Source organism: Chlamydomonas reinhardtii, chromosome 5 (genome assembly GCF_000002595.2).
Source record: "Chlamydomonas reinhardtii strain CC-503 cw92 mt+ chromosome 5, whole genome shotgun sequence".
Classification (NCBI taxonomy): Eukaryota; Viridiplantae; Chlorophyta; class Chlorophyceae; order Chlamydomonadales; family Chlamydomonadaceae; genus Chlamydomonas; species Chlamydomonas reinhardtii.
The window spans coordinates 1,006,507-1,021,881 of record NC_057008.1 but is presented as its reverse complement, the minus strand read 5'-3'; the positions used below and the strand labels follow the sequence as shown (position 1 = coordinate 1,021,881).

At 65.1% G+C, this 15,375-nt stretch overlaps 3 protein-coding genes across 3 annotated transcripts in view; 2 read left to right on the top strand and 1 right to left on the bottom strand.

Moving 5' to 3' along the window:
• The window catches only part of CHLRE_05g246552v5 (uncharacterized protein), an 8,352-nt gene extending 2,596 nt beyond the window's left edge, over positions 1-5,756 (bottom strand). The window contains exons 1-13 of the mRNA XM_043062521.1: positions 5,428-5,756; positions 4,728-4,793; positions 4,176-4,278; positions 3,732-3,873; positions 3,391-3,469; positions 3,017-3,112; positions 2,643-2,726; positions 2,291-2,356; positions 1,879-1,977; positions 1,374-1,444; positions 1,045-1,123; positions 801-881; positions 318-398 (exon numbers count right to left, since the gene is read on the bottom strand). Coding sequence (XP_042924628.1) covers positions 318-398; positions 801-881; positions 1,045-1,123; positions 1,374-1,444; positions 1,879-1,977; positions 2,291-2,356; positions 2,643-2,726; positions 3,017-3,112; positions 3,391-3,469; positions 3,732-3,873; positions 4,176-4,278; positions 4,728-4,793; positions 5,428-5,667 — 1,287 coding nt within the window. The 5' untranslated portion in view covers positions 5,668-5,756. The remainder of the gene's footprint in view (positions 1-317; positions 399-800; positions 882-1,044; positions 1,124-1,373; positions 1,445-1,878; positions 1,978-2,290; positions 2,357-2,642; positions 2,727-3,016; positions 3,113-3,390; positions 3,470-3,731; positions 3,874-4,175; positions 4,279-4,727; positions 4,794-5,427) is intronic.
• Positions 5,757-5,896: 140 nt separating this feature from the next.
• Positions 5,897-12,377, top strand: CHLRE_05g246551v5 (uncharacterized protein). Its single transcript, XM_043062520.1, has 7 exons — positions 5,897-7,240; positions 7,721-7,828; positions 8,123-8,825; positions 9,042-10,091; positions 10,263-10,403; positions 10,656-10,955; positions 11,641-12,377. The coding sequence occupies exons 1-7, from the start codon at positions 5,961-5,963 to the stop codon at positions 11,713-11,715; spliced, it is 3,657 nt and encodes a 1,218-aa protein (XP_042924627.1). The 5' UTR covers positions 5,897-5,960; the 3' UTR covers positions 11,716-12,377.
• A 670-nt stretch (positions 12,378-13,047) lies between these two features.
• CHLRE_05g246550v5 (uncharacterized protein) overlaps positions 13,048-15,375 on the top strand; it is a 9,066-nt gene continuing 6,738 nt past the window's right edge. Inside the window, exons 1-5 of the mRNA XM_043062519.1 lie at positions 13,048-13,431; positions 13,795-13,875; positions 14,319-14,530; positions 14,849-14,942; positions 15,289-15,333. Coding sequence (XP_042924626.1) covers positions 13,378-13,431; positions 13,795-13,875; positions 14,319-14,530; positions 14,849-14,942; positions 15,289-15,333 — 486 coding nt within the window. The 5' untranslated portion in view covers positions 13,048-13,377. The remainder of the gene's footprint in view (positions 13,432-13,794; positions 13,876-14,318; positions 14,531-14,848; positions 14,943-15,288; positions 15,334-15,375) is intronic.

Below are 15,375 nucleotides of genomic sequence, written 5' to 3'. Positions count from 1 at the left end.
CCAAACTACCAAGCAAACTAAACGATCCGCTGGCATAAAACACGTACCACGCACACACCCAACCCCAGCCCAACACCCTCAGCCCCCCAGTGGCCCCCAGCCCCCCAACCCCCCAGCCCCCCTCGCTTATGCAGCTGCGGTTCTCCTTGCCGCGCGACTGTTTCCTTACGGGATTGGTTTAACGTTAACCCCAGCCCCCCCCAAAAAACCTCACACACCCCACCGGGCGGTCCTCGGCCCCCAACCCCCCAGTGTCCACCGCTCCAACACCCCCCCCCCCCCACACACACACACAACCCCAACCCAGCCCCCCCTACCTGGCGGTCCTCGGCTGGGATCTCCGCCACCAGCCCAAAGTCCAGCAGCGCCAGCTTACCCGCGTGGGGGCCCTCCGTCACCTGCAGGAGGAGGGAAGGAGGGATGGAAGGGGAGGGATTGGATGGGGGTGGTGGATGGGGGGATTGGAGGAGGAGGCGAGGGCCCTGGGGGCATGATGATGGAGCAGGTCAGGAGCCGGTCCGGCGGGGCACTTGTGTAAAGGGAAATGGCACGCACTCCCCTAAAAGAAGTCTCAAGCAAGCCGAGCACGTCGTGCAAATCGTGCAAGTCCCCCCTCTTACCTTGATTTGTTTTAGTTTGCGCTCGTATCCACAACCACCCACGGTGTTTCCCGTGTAAACCCGGCCCCCTCTCCACGCTCTGCTCCTCGCTCTCTTGCATTGAGTTCGGTTTACTTTGCGCTGGTACCTTCAACCTCCCCCCCCCGGGTGTTGCCCGTGTGAACCCCCAACCTCTCTTACCTTGAGCAGGTTGCCGGGGTGGGGGTCACCGTGGAAGAACCCAATCTCCAGTAGCTGAGTCAGGAAGGCCTCCTGGCCCACCTGTTGGGTTGGTTGGTCGTGTTTGGTGTTTCGTTGGCATTTGTTAATATGGTACTTTGTTGGGATCGCCAGTTGGGTACTTTGGTGGCATTGTTACCCCTCTCCCTGCCGCCCCAACAGCCCTCCCCAACAGCCCTCCTCCCACCCTCTCCCCTCCCCTCACCTTGACCAGGCCGCGGATCTCCTCGGGTTGCAACGTGGTGAGTTTGACGCCCGTCACCCACTCCATGGTGAGGACACGCCTGCGAGGGGATGGGATGTCATGTGTTTGTTGGTGTGGATAGGTGTGTGTATGGGTAAGTTTGGTAGGTGCGTTTCATTTCTTCTTCCCCTCTCGGTTGTTGGGCTCGGGCATATAACCCCCGGCTACGGTACTGGTTCCTCTACATTCATAATGAGCTACCCCTACCCCTACCCCCCTCCACACCTTCCCTCCCCCTTCCCCGCTGCCCCCCTCCCCCTCCACCCTCCCCTCCCATCCCTTCCCCGCACCGTGTGGTGAGCTCCATGACGGGCGCGGGGATGATGACCTCGTTGGAGGCGAACTCACTCTCGTCCAGCAGCTGTGTGTGCGTGTGTGTGTGTGTGTGTGTGTGTGTGTGTGTGTGTGTGTGTGTGTGTGCGTGTGTGTGCGTGTGTGTGTGTGTGTGCGTGTGTGTGTGTGTGTGTGTGTGTGCGTGGGGGGGGGGGGAGTTGATGGAGTGGTGGGGTGGGTCGGTGGGTGTGCGTGTGAATGCGTGTGCGCAGGGAAAGCAAGAAGGGGTGGAATTAGTGGGCGGGTGAGTGGCGGGGTGGGGAGTGGACTGGGGGGCGTGAGTGGTTGGTGGGTGGAGCCGCTGGAGCAGCAGGGTGGAGTGGTCAGAGCCTCCCAACCTACACATTGCCGCACATCCCTACGCACCCCTACACATCTCCACACATCACACACCCATGCACATCTCCACACATCCCGCCACACATCCCTCCCCCCCCCACACACACATCCCTGCACACGCGCCTGCGCCATGCGTGAGGCGTTGAGCGCCTCGTTGCGAAAGTCCATCTCCGTGTACAGCCCCTCCGCAAAGGTGGACAGCAGGCGCTGGTAGTCCGTGGTCTGTGGGGTGGGCGGTGTGTGGGTGGGTGGGTAGGCAAATGAGGGGGTGGTGGGAAGTTACATTCATGATTAGTCAAGGAAGTGGGGCGGGGTAGCCCAAAGATGGTACAGAGAAGTGTGGCGCAGAAGACAGCAGGCGTAGGGGGGGTTGGGGGTCGGGGGTGGGGGAGGGAGGAGAGGAAGGGAAGGATTGAAGAATGCGTGCGCTTTGTTCGGATAACGAAACGACCGCAATTCCCAATGCCTTTTTTAGTACTGTACAAAAACATGCAGGCATGCTAATTTACAAACACACACAAACAAACAAGCACACCTGTGCCGTGAACCGCTTGACCAGCTTCTCGTACACACCCACAGCACGCCGCATCACGTACAAGTCCTGCATTGGAGGGGCGAGGGGGGAGATGGGGGGAGAGGGGTAAGGGGAGACACGGCATCTGCCGAGCGGCATAATGTACTGCAGGCTACTTGGCTTGCACGGGCACGCTGCTGCTACTCCACTGCCCCCCGAGCCCTGCCCAGAGCCTTGCACAGGCTCCCTCTATGACCTATGTGATGCGCTCGCCCCCAGGAACAACCCATACACACCGACACACACACGCTCACACTCCACCCCACCCACCACACACACACACACACACGCACACACACACGCCCCCCCTCACCTTGCTGATGGTCCCCAGCGCCTGCGGCCGCTGCACCTTGACCGCCACCTCCTGACCCGTGGCCCGGATGCGGGCGCGGTACACCTGGGCAGCAGGGGGGGAATGGGGGGAGAGGAGGGGAGGGAAGATGGTGAGGGGGGGCTGTGCGTGTGTATGTGTGTGTGGGTTTGGAATTGCAAGCTCATACCAAACCGCATCCCATGCAAAAGAGCGAGGGGGAGGGGAGATAGTGGGGCCCGAATGCTGTTGGGCTCGGGCACACGCGCGCACATACAAAGCCCCCGGGCATTCAGGCACACACATACAGGGACATACACACAGACACACACACAGAGACACACACACAGACATTAGGCACGCTCTCATTTCCCCACCTGTGCCAGCGACGCGGCCGCGATGGGCTTCTCGCTGAACTCGGAGAAGATCTCATCCACGGGGGCACCCAGCTCCTTCTCCAGCACCGCGCGGGCCTGGGGGGACATGTGTGTTATTGTGTTAGCAAAACAACAAATAAAAGAGAGAGAGAGAGGGAGAGAGTGTGTGCTTAGGGGAATGGTTGGAGGGATTAGGTAGTTTGGGAGGGATGGGGATAACGAGGCAGGTGGAGGCGAAGATTCCCAACTTTGTCACTAAACTACACCACACGTCCATCCACACCCGTACGAGCTATCACCCCCGCCGCCCCACTCACCCCCCCGCCCCTCTCCCCACCCCATTCCCCACCCCATTCCCCACCCCCCAAACCCACCTGGTCTGTGGGGAAGGGCTCGATGCGGTCTTGCAGCTTGGACAGCTCCTTGAGCACGTCGGGAGGCAGCACGTCCGGCCTGACGGGGGAGGTGGGGTTAGGGGAAAGAGGGGCGAGGGGGAGGGGGGGAGTGGCGGGGAGGCAGAGGGCCATGCAGACGGCGGTTGGCCCGACCCCTGCGCACACACCCTCAACACACACGCACATAAACCCCGTTTTAGTTTGGTTTCGTTTAGTTTGGGCTGGTAGTTACAGCCCCCGCCCCCGCCACCCCCCGTTGGCTTTGGTTTAGTTTGGGCTGGTATTTACAACCCCCCCCCCCAACCCCAACCCCACCCCACCTGATGCTGAGGATCTGGCCCAGCTTGATGAAGGTGGGCCCCAGCTTCTCAAAGTTGTCAACCGCGTCACGCGCCAGTGCCGCCCGGTCGCGGTCCAGTCGGCCGCTGATGACGGCGTTGGCCAGCTTGGTCAGCCAGGGGGCTGCGCGATGAGGGGAGGAGGGGAGGGGAGGGAGAGAGGGTGGATGGGTGGGTGTGGGTGTGGGGGCGGGGGCGGGGGCGGGGGCGACTCCGTTACTCCCAATGTAGACACACTACACAAGCCTTCACAAGCGCTCCGCCACGGCGCCACACATGCCCGCATGTCAATCCCCCCCTCCCTCCCTCCCCCCACACACACATACACATACACACACGGCCCCCCTCCCCCATTGACCCCGGCTCCCCCAAGAACCCCTCCCTCCCCTCCCCCCACACACACAGCCCTCCCCCAGCCTGGCTCACCCGACACCGCCGCGAACTTGGTCCACCTGCCCGCCAGCTCCCCGGGCCGCCCGCCCCAGTAGCCCGCAATACGCTCCTCGTTGTACACCAGAGGCAGGCCGTCCTATGTGTGTGTTGGGGGGGGGGGGCGGGGAGGCGATGAAGGGACAGGGGGATGATGAAGTGAGGGCGAGGAAGAGGGAAGGAGAGCGAGAGGTAGATGGAGTGGTGAGAAAGGTGTCAGCGTGGCTCGTGGGGCTTATGAGGTGTACCGGCGTGTGGTGGTGTAGAGGCGACGTGGGGTTGCCCAGCAGTGTTCTGGTGTTGCAAAATGTTCAGTACAGTGCTTGCGACACTCTCTCGGCCTCACTCCTTCAATCCCCCTCCCCCGAATCGGGCTCCTCCCCACACGCTCTCCTCCTCGCTCTATTGCACTTGGTTCGGTTTAGTTTGGGCTGGTATCTACACCTCCATCCCCCCCCCACTGTTTCCTTACGGGATTGGTTCAACGTTAACCCCCCCCCCCACCTCCTCCCCATATCCCCCACCCCTCAACCTCATCCTCATCCTCACCTCGTCCACCTCATCCGGGTCGAAGTCCGCCGCGTCCAGGCGGCGGCGAGACACGTACGACACCGACTGCGAGGGGGCGGGCGGTGATGAAACACGTGAGGTAATGATGCTGAAGCAAAGTAGAAGACGAATTTGTTGTTGCGGCGCGGACATGCATCTGACTAGTGCTTATGCTGAGGTGAACCAGCTATGCAGGCACGCCACCACCGGAGCATCGAACGACAACTAGACGGGCAGGCGAGGGGCGTGGCTGAAGTCGCGGGCAAGACCACACAAACACACAAACGCAAACACGGCACAGGCGTGAGGGGGCTCAGCCGCACGGCCCCGGTATGCGCACTAGCCGTGGGCAACGGGACGTGGGGGGCCAACGCAACCAAGAGAACCAAAGACGGCTGCGCACTAGCACTGTGTGATTCATCTCCAGTAGTCCAGGAGGATTGGGGGGGAGAGCGTCGCGGCGCTCGCGCTCGGTGAGGTGGCCGACCTCACGAGCCGCGTGGCAGCAGCAGGGAGCGTCAGGTGTACCGTTGCGGGTGTTGCATACGGGTTGGGCACTACTAGGGAACCAAGCAAACCCTTTCGGCAGCCAATCAAATGTTTGCTTATCACGTGGCCTACGCGTTCCCGGGTCCAGCAGCGACAGCGGAGTCGCCGCGACGCCTGGCCCTTCCGCAACCACTCGCAGCGGACCCCTTACCCGCACGTCGCGAAGCTCGAGGTCCGAGAGCTCGCTGCTGTTAATGCCCAGGTCCTTCAGCTCCTTGATATCCTCAAGCCGTGTCATATTGGGCATTTTGGGCAGCGTGGGCAGGCCCCGGTTCCTGGTGCCTGCGGCAACCCGAACGATGCCACGTCGCGGCGCTGCCACCGGCGAGGGCGCTGCTTTGCGCGTTGCATCTAGCGCATTCTGCTGGGCGCTAAAGCCCAGAGCGGGCATGGTTCCAGGCGCTAAAAAAAACCGATGAGCGATGCCTAAACTATGTGCACAGTGTGCGCTGTAATAGCGCGAGATACCCAGCATATAACACTGCAGGATATAGTTGATACTGTAACAAATTGAACGCGGGGGGAGTTGACACGGGCCTGCGATCGCACCAACTTTGATTGGCGAGGGTTTTCTGTTTGAGTTTGGAGCTAGCCTTTTTCTACATTATATATTCAATCCCTCTCCACACATCTCCATATAACGACTGAAGCTGCGCTGTCTTGCCAGCACTGCAGAGCTTCAAGATGGCGCGGGGGTCAGCCAAGCCTCACCCCGCGCGTCGCCCTCGCCCTGAGGATGCAACGACCAGCCATCCGCGTCGCAGCGCCAGGCTGGCGCGCATCGATGCAGCCGGGGCTGAGAGCCAAACGCCAACGTCCAAGGATTTTGGCTGTTCGCCTCCAACGAGCAGCCTGGCCTGCTCCTCGCGCCTGCTAGCGCTGCCGCTCGACCTGCAGCTCGCGATCCTGTTGCGCCTGCCGCCCAACGACATCGCGGCCTGCGTGCGGCCCACCTGCCGAGCCTTTGCAGCGCTGCTGCCCGGCCCCCTCTACACCCGCGTGCTCCTGAGCCAGCCCGTCAACCCAGCCGAATTCCGCTGGGCACTGTACAGGGGCCGACTCGGCGCACATGTGTTCAATCCATCACCCTCACCCGCAGCTTCACCCTCACGCTCACCACGCCATTTGCCACCACCACCTGCATCAGCGCCAAACGCAGCAGCAATGCAAGACGCGGCAGCAGTGCCAGACGCGGCAGCAGCAGCAACAGTGTCAGCTCCGGGGGGCTCGGCAACAGCAGAAGCAGCGGCAGCGGCCCCGCAGCCCCGCGCCCCAGCCCCTCCTACTCCCCCCCGTTCTCCACCACCGCCTTCTCCACCTCCACCTCCTCGGCCTCCGCCTCCACCTCCCGGCCTTGACGGATTGACACACGACGAGAAGACGCAGCTGAGCTCGTTGCTGGCCGGCGCGGGTGTGCTCGCTAACCTCGTGGCCCTCCACAGCTTCCGACCCAGATCGGCGGCAGCTATGGAGGCGGCGGTGGCGGCAAGGCGGGAGAAGGGGGGAGCAGCGGCGGCGGGGGCATCAGCGGGCGGTGAGGCTGGAGGCGGCAGGAAGCGGCAGCGGGCGGAGGAGCAGGCGGGGGAAGGAGGAGGAGGAGGCGGGCGCGAGCGCGGCCGCGGCGGCGCAGCCGCCGCGGCAGCGGGAGCTGCCGCGGCCGCAGGCGCGCTGCCTGCGGGGCCGGGGGCAGACGTGCAAGCGGATATTGCGGAGGCGACCGCGGCGATGGTCATGGCTGGCTGGGATCTGCAGGTCGGCAGCGGCGGCAGTAGCGGCGGCGGCGGCGGCGGCGGCGGCTCTGCTGCGGACGGCGACGGCTGCCCCATGAACTGCTCCACGCCGCGCGCCGCCGCCGCCGCCTCCCGGCTGCACGTGCTGCGCTGGCTGGACGGCGTGGGCGCGTGCATGTGCTGCGTGCGCGTGCAGACGGCGGTGGGGGCGTGCGGCAGCGAGGAGGTGTTCAGGTGGGGGGCGGTGTGGAGGGTGGGGGCGGTGGAGGGTGGGGGGGATGGGGCGGTGGAGGGTGGGGGGCGGTGGAGGGGGGGGATGGGGCGGGGGCGGGGGTGGGGGCGGTGGAGGGTGTGAAAAGGACAGGATGCACTGAGGACTGCAGACGAAGGAGCGGCCAGTGGGAGGGGCGTTTCTGAGCGGAAAAAGTGGGAAAACGCCCATCATTACAGTAAACGGGGGAGGCAAGGATGTCGGGGGTGGGGTGGAGGTAGGGGGATCTATGCGTGAGCCCAGTTAAGTTATCATTGTCTCGTAAGTACCATTGTATAAGGTAGTTGGGTCCTGGCAAGCGGTGCGGCGGACGCAGGTTTTGCTGCGAAACCAGAATGCCAAAACCTCACACTGCCCCCCCCCCCTGTACCTGCCTACGACTTCACTTCTTAATTAATCATGAATGTAACCCCCCCCCCCCCCACGCACACATATGCACACAGGTGGTACGCCGCCCACGCGGACGCGCACGCGCCCACGCTGTTCGCGGCGGCGTGCGCCGACTCGCACGACACACGCCGCGCAGCCAAGATGCAGCTGCTGCTGGACAGGTGGGGGGTGGGGGGCGGGTGTGGGGCGGTTGTTTGTTGAGGTGGGGTGGTTGTGGGGCGGGTGTGGGGCGGTTGTTTGTTGGGGTGGCGTGGTTGTGGTTGTGGGGTGGGATGAGGTGGGTAGTTTATGGGGGTGGGGGTGGGGTGGAGGCGCATGTGCCGTGGGCGCCTACACTTACCTGTACCAATCTTTGCAACCTCCTCCCGCCCGACTTCATTTTTTAAACTTAATGCATGTAACCCCCCCCCCAACTTCTCTTTGTAAACTTAATGCATGAAACCCCCCTCTTGCAGGCACGGGCACGAGGTGGCCACGCGGCGCGCGCTCACCAACGCCGCCGCCCGCGGCGACGTCGCCACCATGGCCCTCCTGCACTCCACACACGGCGTAGGGCTGGACGGATCCGCGCTGACCGCCGCCGCCGCCGCCGGCCACGCCGCCGCCGTTGACTGGCTCCTGTCGCGGCCGGCGGCGCCGCCAGTTGGGCTGCTGGCGCTGGCGGCGGCGGCGGAGACGGGGCGGGTGGCCCTGCTTCGGCGGTTGGCGGATCGGTTGGGACGGCCGCTGCCGCCCCTGTGGCGTGGGCAGCTGTTGTGCTCGGCGGCGGCGCGGGGCGCGGCGGGCAGCGTGAGGTGGCTGCTGGCGGCGGGCGGCTGGCGGCGGCAGTACGGCGGCGGCGGCGGCGGTGGCGGCGTGGGTGTGGGGGAGGGGGAGGGGGATGGCGCGGCGCAGCGGCATGCGGCGGCGGCTGAGGGGGAGGGGGCGGCGGCGGCGGAGGAGGAGGGGGAGGGGGAAGAGGAGGAGGTGGCTGGGTGGGGTTTGCCAGCGATGCCGGAGGGCGGGCACGGCGAGGCGGGGGCCGGCGGCGGCGGCGGCGGTGATGGCGGCGGCGGCGGCGGCGGCGGTAATGGCGGCGGCTGGGTGGATGTGGCGGCTGAGTTGGCAGTGGCGTCGCAGGAGGCGCTGGAGGAGGCGGCGGTGGGGGGGCACTGCCAGGTGGGTGTGGGGTTGGCTGCATGGGTCTGGTCTGGTTCACAGGTCAGGCGGGGCAATGACTGGGGCTGCTATAATAAACGCGTTGTCCTGATGTTATACTGCTTCAATGCTTCTACGGACTGATACTGCTGCTGACACCGACTGCTACTGCTGCTAACACCGACACTGCTACTGCTACTGCTGCTGACACTGCTACTGCTACTGCTACTGCTGCAGGTGATGCGGCTGCTGCTGCAGGCGGGCCTGGCCGCGCCCACCGCCCGGGTCATGGAGTACGCCGCGGAGGCGGGCAGCACGCGCTGCATGCAGCTACTGCTGGTGGCGGCCATGCGGCGGGAGGCTGCTACTGCCGCCGCCGCCGCCACAGCCGCCGCCACGGCCGGCGCTGCAGCGGCTGTAGCAGCCTCGGGTGCAGAAGCAGCAGCGGCTGTAGCAGCGGCGGCGGCGGGGCCGCAGGCGTCGCCGGCGGCCGCGGCGGCGGCGGCGGCGGCGGCGGCGGCGGCAGACGCTGCAGAGGCGGCCGCTTACGCGGACGGCCGTGCCTCATTCGTGAGGGCTGTAGCCGCATCGCCAGCGGCGCGGGCGCTGCTACAGCCGGCGGCCTACGTGGCGGCGGCTCAAAGCTGTAGCAGCCCTGACCCGCATGACGGACACGGGGCCCGCCAGACCGGCTACAGCTTCAGCTCACGTGATCTCACAGCCTACGCGCTCGGCGGCGGCGTGATGCCGACCCTGATCGGCCGGACCCACGACAGCGGCAGTAGCAGCGGTGGTAACGGTGGCAGTAGCAATGGCGGCAGCGGCAGTGGCGGCGCCGGGGGCGGGGAGGGCGGCGCGGGCTCTGAGAATGGCGGCGGTGCCGGCGGCGGCGAGGGTGGCGGTGGTGTGGTGCGGCCGAGGAGCCGCTTCATTTGCTGGGATGACGCCGACGAAGCCGGCGGCGGCGGCCTCGGCGGCGCCCCTGACAATAGCGCAGCAGCGGCGGCGGCAGCGGAGCCGACGTTGGAGGCGGCTGGGACCGCTGCCTCGGAGGCAGCAGAAGCAGCAGCAGCAGAGGCCGGGGCGCCGCCACAGCGCAAGCGCCGCCGGGCCGGGGCGGGGACCGGGACGGCGGCGGCGGCGGCAGCGGCTGACGCCGCTGCCTCCGAGGCGGCGGCGTATGCGGCGGCGGCGGCGCTGGGCAGCCGCAGCCACCGGTGTCTGGCGCCGCTGCAGCTGCTGGCGGCGGTGGGCTGCCCGCGCGGCGGCGAGGAGGAGCAGCAGGAGGTGAGGGAGGCGGCGGGGTTGCGAGCTGGCGTGGGGCGGGGTGATACGGTAGTTACGGTAATTTGAATCAATTCAAGGAGATGTTGTTTGCTGTTTGCTCCAAAGAGCGCGACACAGATGAATGAAAACCCAATTCGACTCCATCCCAACCTCCACACACACACGGTCCAGGCCACGGTGGCGGCGGCGCTGGTTGGCAGCGGCACGCGTCTGGGCTGGCTGCGGCGGCGCGGCTGGGCGTGGGGGCCGGCGGCGCTGGCGGCGGCCGCCAACAGCGGCTGTGTGGCGCTGGTGGAGTGGATGGCGGCGCAGGTGGGCGGGTGCGGGTGTGGGTGTAGGGGGACACTTGGGGGCAGGGCACGTGTGGGGCACGTGTGGGGCACGTGTGGGTGTTTCACCTTGCCTCACCTCCCATCACCTCTCCTCACCTCCCTCGTGCCCTCCCTCCTGCTCCTCCTCCTCCTCCTGCTCCTCCCCCTCCTCCACCTCCTCCACCTCCCTCCCTCCTCCTCCACCTCCCTCCTGCTCCCCCCCCTCCCCCTCCCTCCTCCTGCTCCCCTCCAGGGCTGCCCGCTGGGCCGCCGCGGCGAGGCCTACCTGGCCGCCGGCGCCAACTCTGACTTCGCACTGCTCGCGGCCCTTCGACGACTGGGCTGCCCCTTCGCCGCCGACACCCTGACACGCGCCGTACACGGCGCATGGGGAGAGCCGTCGTACGGCGGCGGTGGTGGCGGCGGCGGCGTGGCGGGCGGCGCGGGTTCGTACTCGGCTTTGGCGGCGGTCACGGGAGGCGCTATGGCGGTGCGGTGTCGTCTGGAGGTGCTGCAGTGGATGGTGGCGCGGGGGTGTCCGGCGCCGGCGCAGGTGAGGCGGAGGGGGCGGAGGGGAAGGGGGAGGGGGAGGGGGAGGGTTGTAGATACCAGCCCAAACTAAACCAAACCCAATGCAATAGGGGCGGAGGCGGAGGGGCAGAGGCGGAGGCGGAGGGGCGGAGGCGGAGGGGGAGGCGGAGGCGGAGGGGGAGTGTGAGGGGGAGGGAAGGCGGAGGCGGATGTGGAGGGTCTGGGTTCTGTGTCCGAGCCCAAAGGAAGAGGTCGCCGTTGGTGTCCCAACTCAGGAATGCAGTGGGGGGAAGGAGGGGAGAGCGGACGGCGAGGGGCACGGGAAGGAGGGCGAGGGGTTGGGGTGCTGTAATGCCTGGGGGCCAACAAGGTGCGGTGTGGGACATGGGCCTCGGGGTCTGGGTGGCTAGCTGCCCGTGTCAGCGGTTGCCCGTGTCAGCGTTGCGCGGGTGGGTGGGGTGGGTGCAGCCACGCGGCTATTTGCGGCCCCTGCGGCTCCTCCCTCCCCACTTCCAACCCCACCCACCCAACCCAACCCACGACCCCCAATCCCAACCCCTGCTTCCCAGCCCCTGCTCCCCACCCACCACCCCAGGTTTAAAGTTAACCACCACCCCGGTGCATCCTGTACCGCTTTTCCAACCATTTTTGCAATCCCCTTCTAACCCCCACCCCACCACCACCGCTACCCCCCACCCTCCCTGCAGGCGCTCCGGGTCGCGCGGGACTACTCGCGCCCGGATGTGGCGGCGTGGCTGCGGCGCATAGGTGTGTCGCGATGATAACTGAGATGGCGGAGCTCATTGTGGATACGAGCAGTAATATGCCGTACCGTAGTAAGTAATACGTGAGAGGCGTGTAAGGCTTGGAACAAGTGTGAAGCAGCACCGGAGAGAGGGCGGCAATGTCAGCAGATAAGACGGAAAGGCATTGTATGTGTGGCATGAAGCATCAGCGCAGGGGCTCCGTTGCGTCGCATAGTCATTAGCAGATTGCTTGCCGGGTTAAATTGCTTGCCGGGTTGAATTGCCGCATGGTTTGTGGTGCATGGGGCATGCTGCGTAGTGCCAAAACTTGTTGTGTCCTACAGCGCGTTGGGAGCGTCTTCACGCGGACGCGGCGTCAGAATGAGGAGTTTAGCTGGTTGAGTTGACGCGCACGAGGCATTAGCTGGCATGAGACATCGAATAGGCATTTGGCAATATTTTGGCATAGACCGTGTGTAGCTCGTCAGTGTGTGCTGCAGTGCTGCTTGCCAGGGTGAATAAGCGTGGTGAATAAGTGACTCCCACTCCAATGTGATGTATGGGCACGCATGCCTGTGGATGAGGCGTGGCAGGCACTGAGCAGCCACTGCCTCTGCCGCTACGGCCTCTGCCGCTACGACCTCTGCCGTCCTGCAGTCGGGTTGTGGGGCTGTCTGTGCCTGTAATGGCTGTTAACGTTGCAATCAGGTTCTGGCCAGGGGAGGGCCAGGGGCTGCAGGGGAGGGCCAGGGGCTTGCAGGGGAGGCCCTGGCAGATGCACCCACCCTGCCACCCGCAGGGGAGTCGCAGGCGCAGGCAAGTGCGAAACAGGTAGGAGGCATGCATGCAAAGGAAAGGAATGTGCGGCGCGCACAAAGCGCGACCTGGGGAGGCAAAAGAAAGGGTGGCCGGGGAGGTGACAGTGTGAGTGCCCCGATGCGGCTGTGAGCAGCGGCACCCCCACCGCCCCACGCCACGGAGTGACCTCACCTCTCCCAGCCATACCCCAGCCATACCCCGAAGCGTCAGTGGTTGCATGAAGGTCACGTCTTCTGCAGATCCATCCAGAGCGGAAGGCTCAGTGGGCGTTAGGTCTGGGGCCTGGGGGCGAAGCCATGCCATCGAGTATGGGACATGCGGGTCACTATTGCGAAGTACCGTTTTGTGCCTGGCTGGCTGGCTCTCCCACGACGTCCCCGCATGCACCTGCCTGCAACCCATTCGACTCTCCGGCCCAGTTTGGCGTGCCGCCTCGAGCCGATTTGCACCATCGCAATTTTCGCGGCGCGAGTTCCGAGTCCCACCTGCATGTACCGCCCGCCGGCTTTCATATTGATATACATGTTTTGAGCTTTGCATGTACATATCCTAGGGCGATGGCATCAGAGTACTGCTAAACATTCAAGCGAGAGCAGCTCCAGATCGGCCCAAGCAATACATTCCCGGGTTATTAGCTTATACAAGTTAAACTGTGCCCTATCGCGCGCGAGGAAGATGCGATCAACCGCTCTGCGCAACTCGCTTTGAGCTCCTCCTTTCCTGCTCGCTGGCAACCACATGCGGGAGCTACATAGCAGCTACGCAACAGAAATGGTCACGGTGCATGTGCGTGCCTGGGTGAAGCACAGAGAATGCGCAAACTGGCATGCAGCTGTGGGCCCCAACACCAAGCGCAAGAGCATCGCTCTGTTAGTACTTATGGCCCTAGTCGCAGTCCTCTTTAGAAGCGCGGCAGCGTCAGCACCGGTCAAGGTGAGGTGGGGTTCAACGAGTTCGCGCAGCAGCCTGCCGAGCGCACACGACACATCCTCGCCGTTGCTGTTGGCAGTGCTGGCGTTGGCGTGTGTGTTTGGCGCGGGGGGGGGGCGGTTGGGTTCACGCAGAGCGCGCGTGTGTGTTTGTGACGAGGGGGCTGCGCGCTGGCACGGTTAGTTGAGGCGTGCGGGGGAAAATGCTGGGGATATGTCTGGGCGTCCCCTTGTCGCCTGGCCCGCGAAGGAAAGGGGTCTAGCCATCCATGCGAACGGAACGCGGCGGGCGGCCAGCTGCTTTGACACCGTCCATGACACCGACCCTCCTCGCCCACCTGGCCTTAATCCATAATTTCCGTGACAGGTTGGGAACTACATCAAGGCCTCCGAGGGCGGCGCACTGGCCGGCGGCGGCGCCAGCAGCAACAGCCGCATCCCGGCCACGGTGCGTGCCGTGCCGTGCTGTGTCGTACCGTGCCGTGTCGTACCACGGCGGTGCCCCGCCGCGCTGCCCCCGCCCCTGCCCCAACCCCACCACCCCATCCTTGCCCATCGCCACCCGTTCCAGTTTTCCCTCCATCCCCCTTTGACCTGCCACCGTCACCTGCCCAGTGTCCACCATGCCTCCTGCCCACCCCTTTCCTGCCCACATGTCACTCCCACCATGGCCTCCGGGACCCCGCCCCTGCCCGCATGTCACTCCCACCATGCCTCCTGCCCCGCCTCCCCCCCCCTGCGTCTGCAGTCTTCAGTGCACCCTGTACCGCAATCCTAAACATCCTTGCAACCCCCCTGTCGCCTCCGCCTGTGCTCCGCTTGTTTAGCTTGGTTTGGTCTGAAACATTGGTCTGGAACTTACAACCCACCCCCATGGCGTCATGCGTGCAGTGTGATGTGGCCATCGTGGGGGGTGGTATCGGCGGCATGTACGCAGCCTACCGCATCCTCACCGGCGGCGTCACGGTGGCGGCGGCGGATACTGCTGCAGCGGGTAGTGGCGGCGGCGGTGACGGCTCGCAGCAACAGCAGCAGCAGCAGCAGCAGCAGACCCGGCCGCCGGTGGTGTGCACCTTTGAGGCCACAAACCGCATCGGCGGCAGGTGCGCATTATTGTTAAATAGGCGCTGATCCGTTCGGACCAGAAGGCTTCCTTGTTCGCACACCAGCACACCTAACGGCACAAGCACAAAAAGCAAATTGCTTCCCGGATGGGCCTCCTTCCTGCCTGCCTCCTCCCTCTCCGTCCCGCTGCCCCCTGCTCACCTGCTGGACCAAACCGCAAACCACTGCTGCTGAACGAAAGCACTGCTGCCGAACCAAACCACTGCTGCTGACCCAGAGCACTGCTGCTGAACCGAACCACTGCTGCTGTACCGAACCACTGCTGCTGGACGCTGGGCCCTCCGCACCCCCTGCAGGATCTTTTCTCTTCGCGGCATGGGCGGCCGCGGTGACCTGTGTGTGGACGTGGGCGCGTACAGATACGTGGACGGCCGACACACGCTGGTGCAGGTGGGGGCGTGGGGGGGGGGAGGGGGGGAGGGGGAGCGTGGAGATGTGGGGGGCCGTGGGATGGCGTTGGGGCTTGGGGCTTTGGGGGTGGCGTTGGGGGGGGGGGGCGTGGCGGGGTGGAGGGAAACCCAAGAAGACGGAGAGGGCGGGGAGGGCGAAGCCGGGGGCCCAAGCCCAGATTCTGCCAACTCACTGGCACGCCACGCTTACATGGAGTGTGACGTCGGAGTGTGACGTCATGCACCGTGGGCACAAACCCCTCCCCCATAACACCCCACCAGTGTCTTGCTGGTCGCCCCCCGTCCCTCTGCGCCTGTGACACCTCCCCCTCCCCTCCACTCCTCAGGGTGTTGTGGAAAATCTGCTGGGACTCAACTACACACTGTACGATGTGAGTCAGTGTGCGTGTGCGTGTGCGTGTGTGTGAATGTTT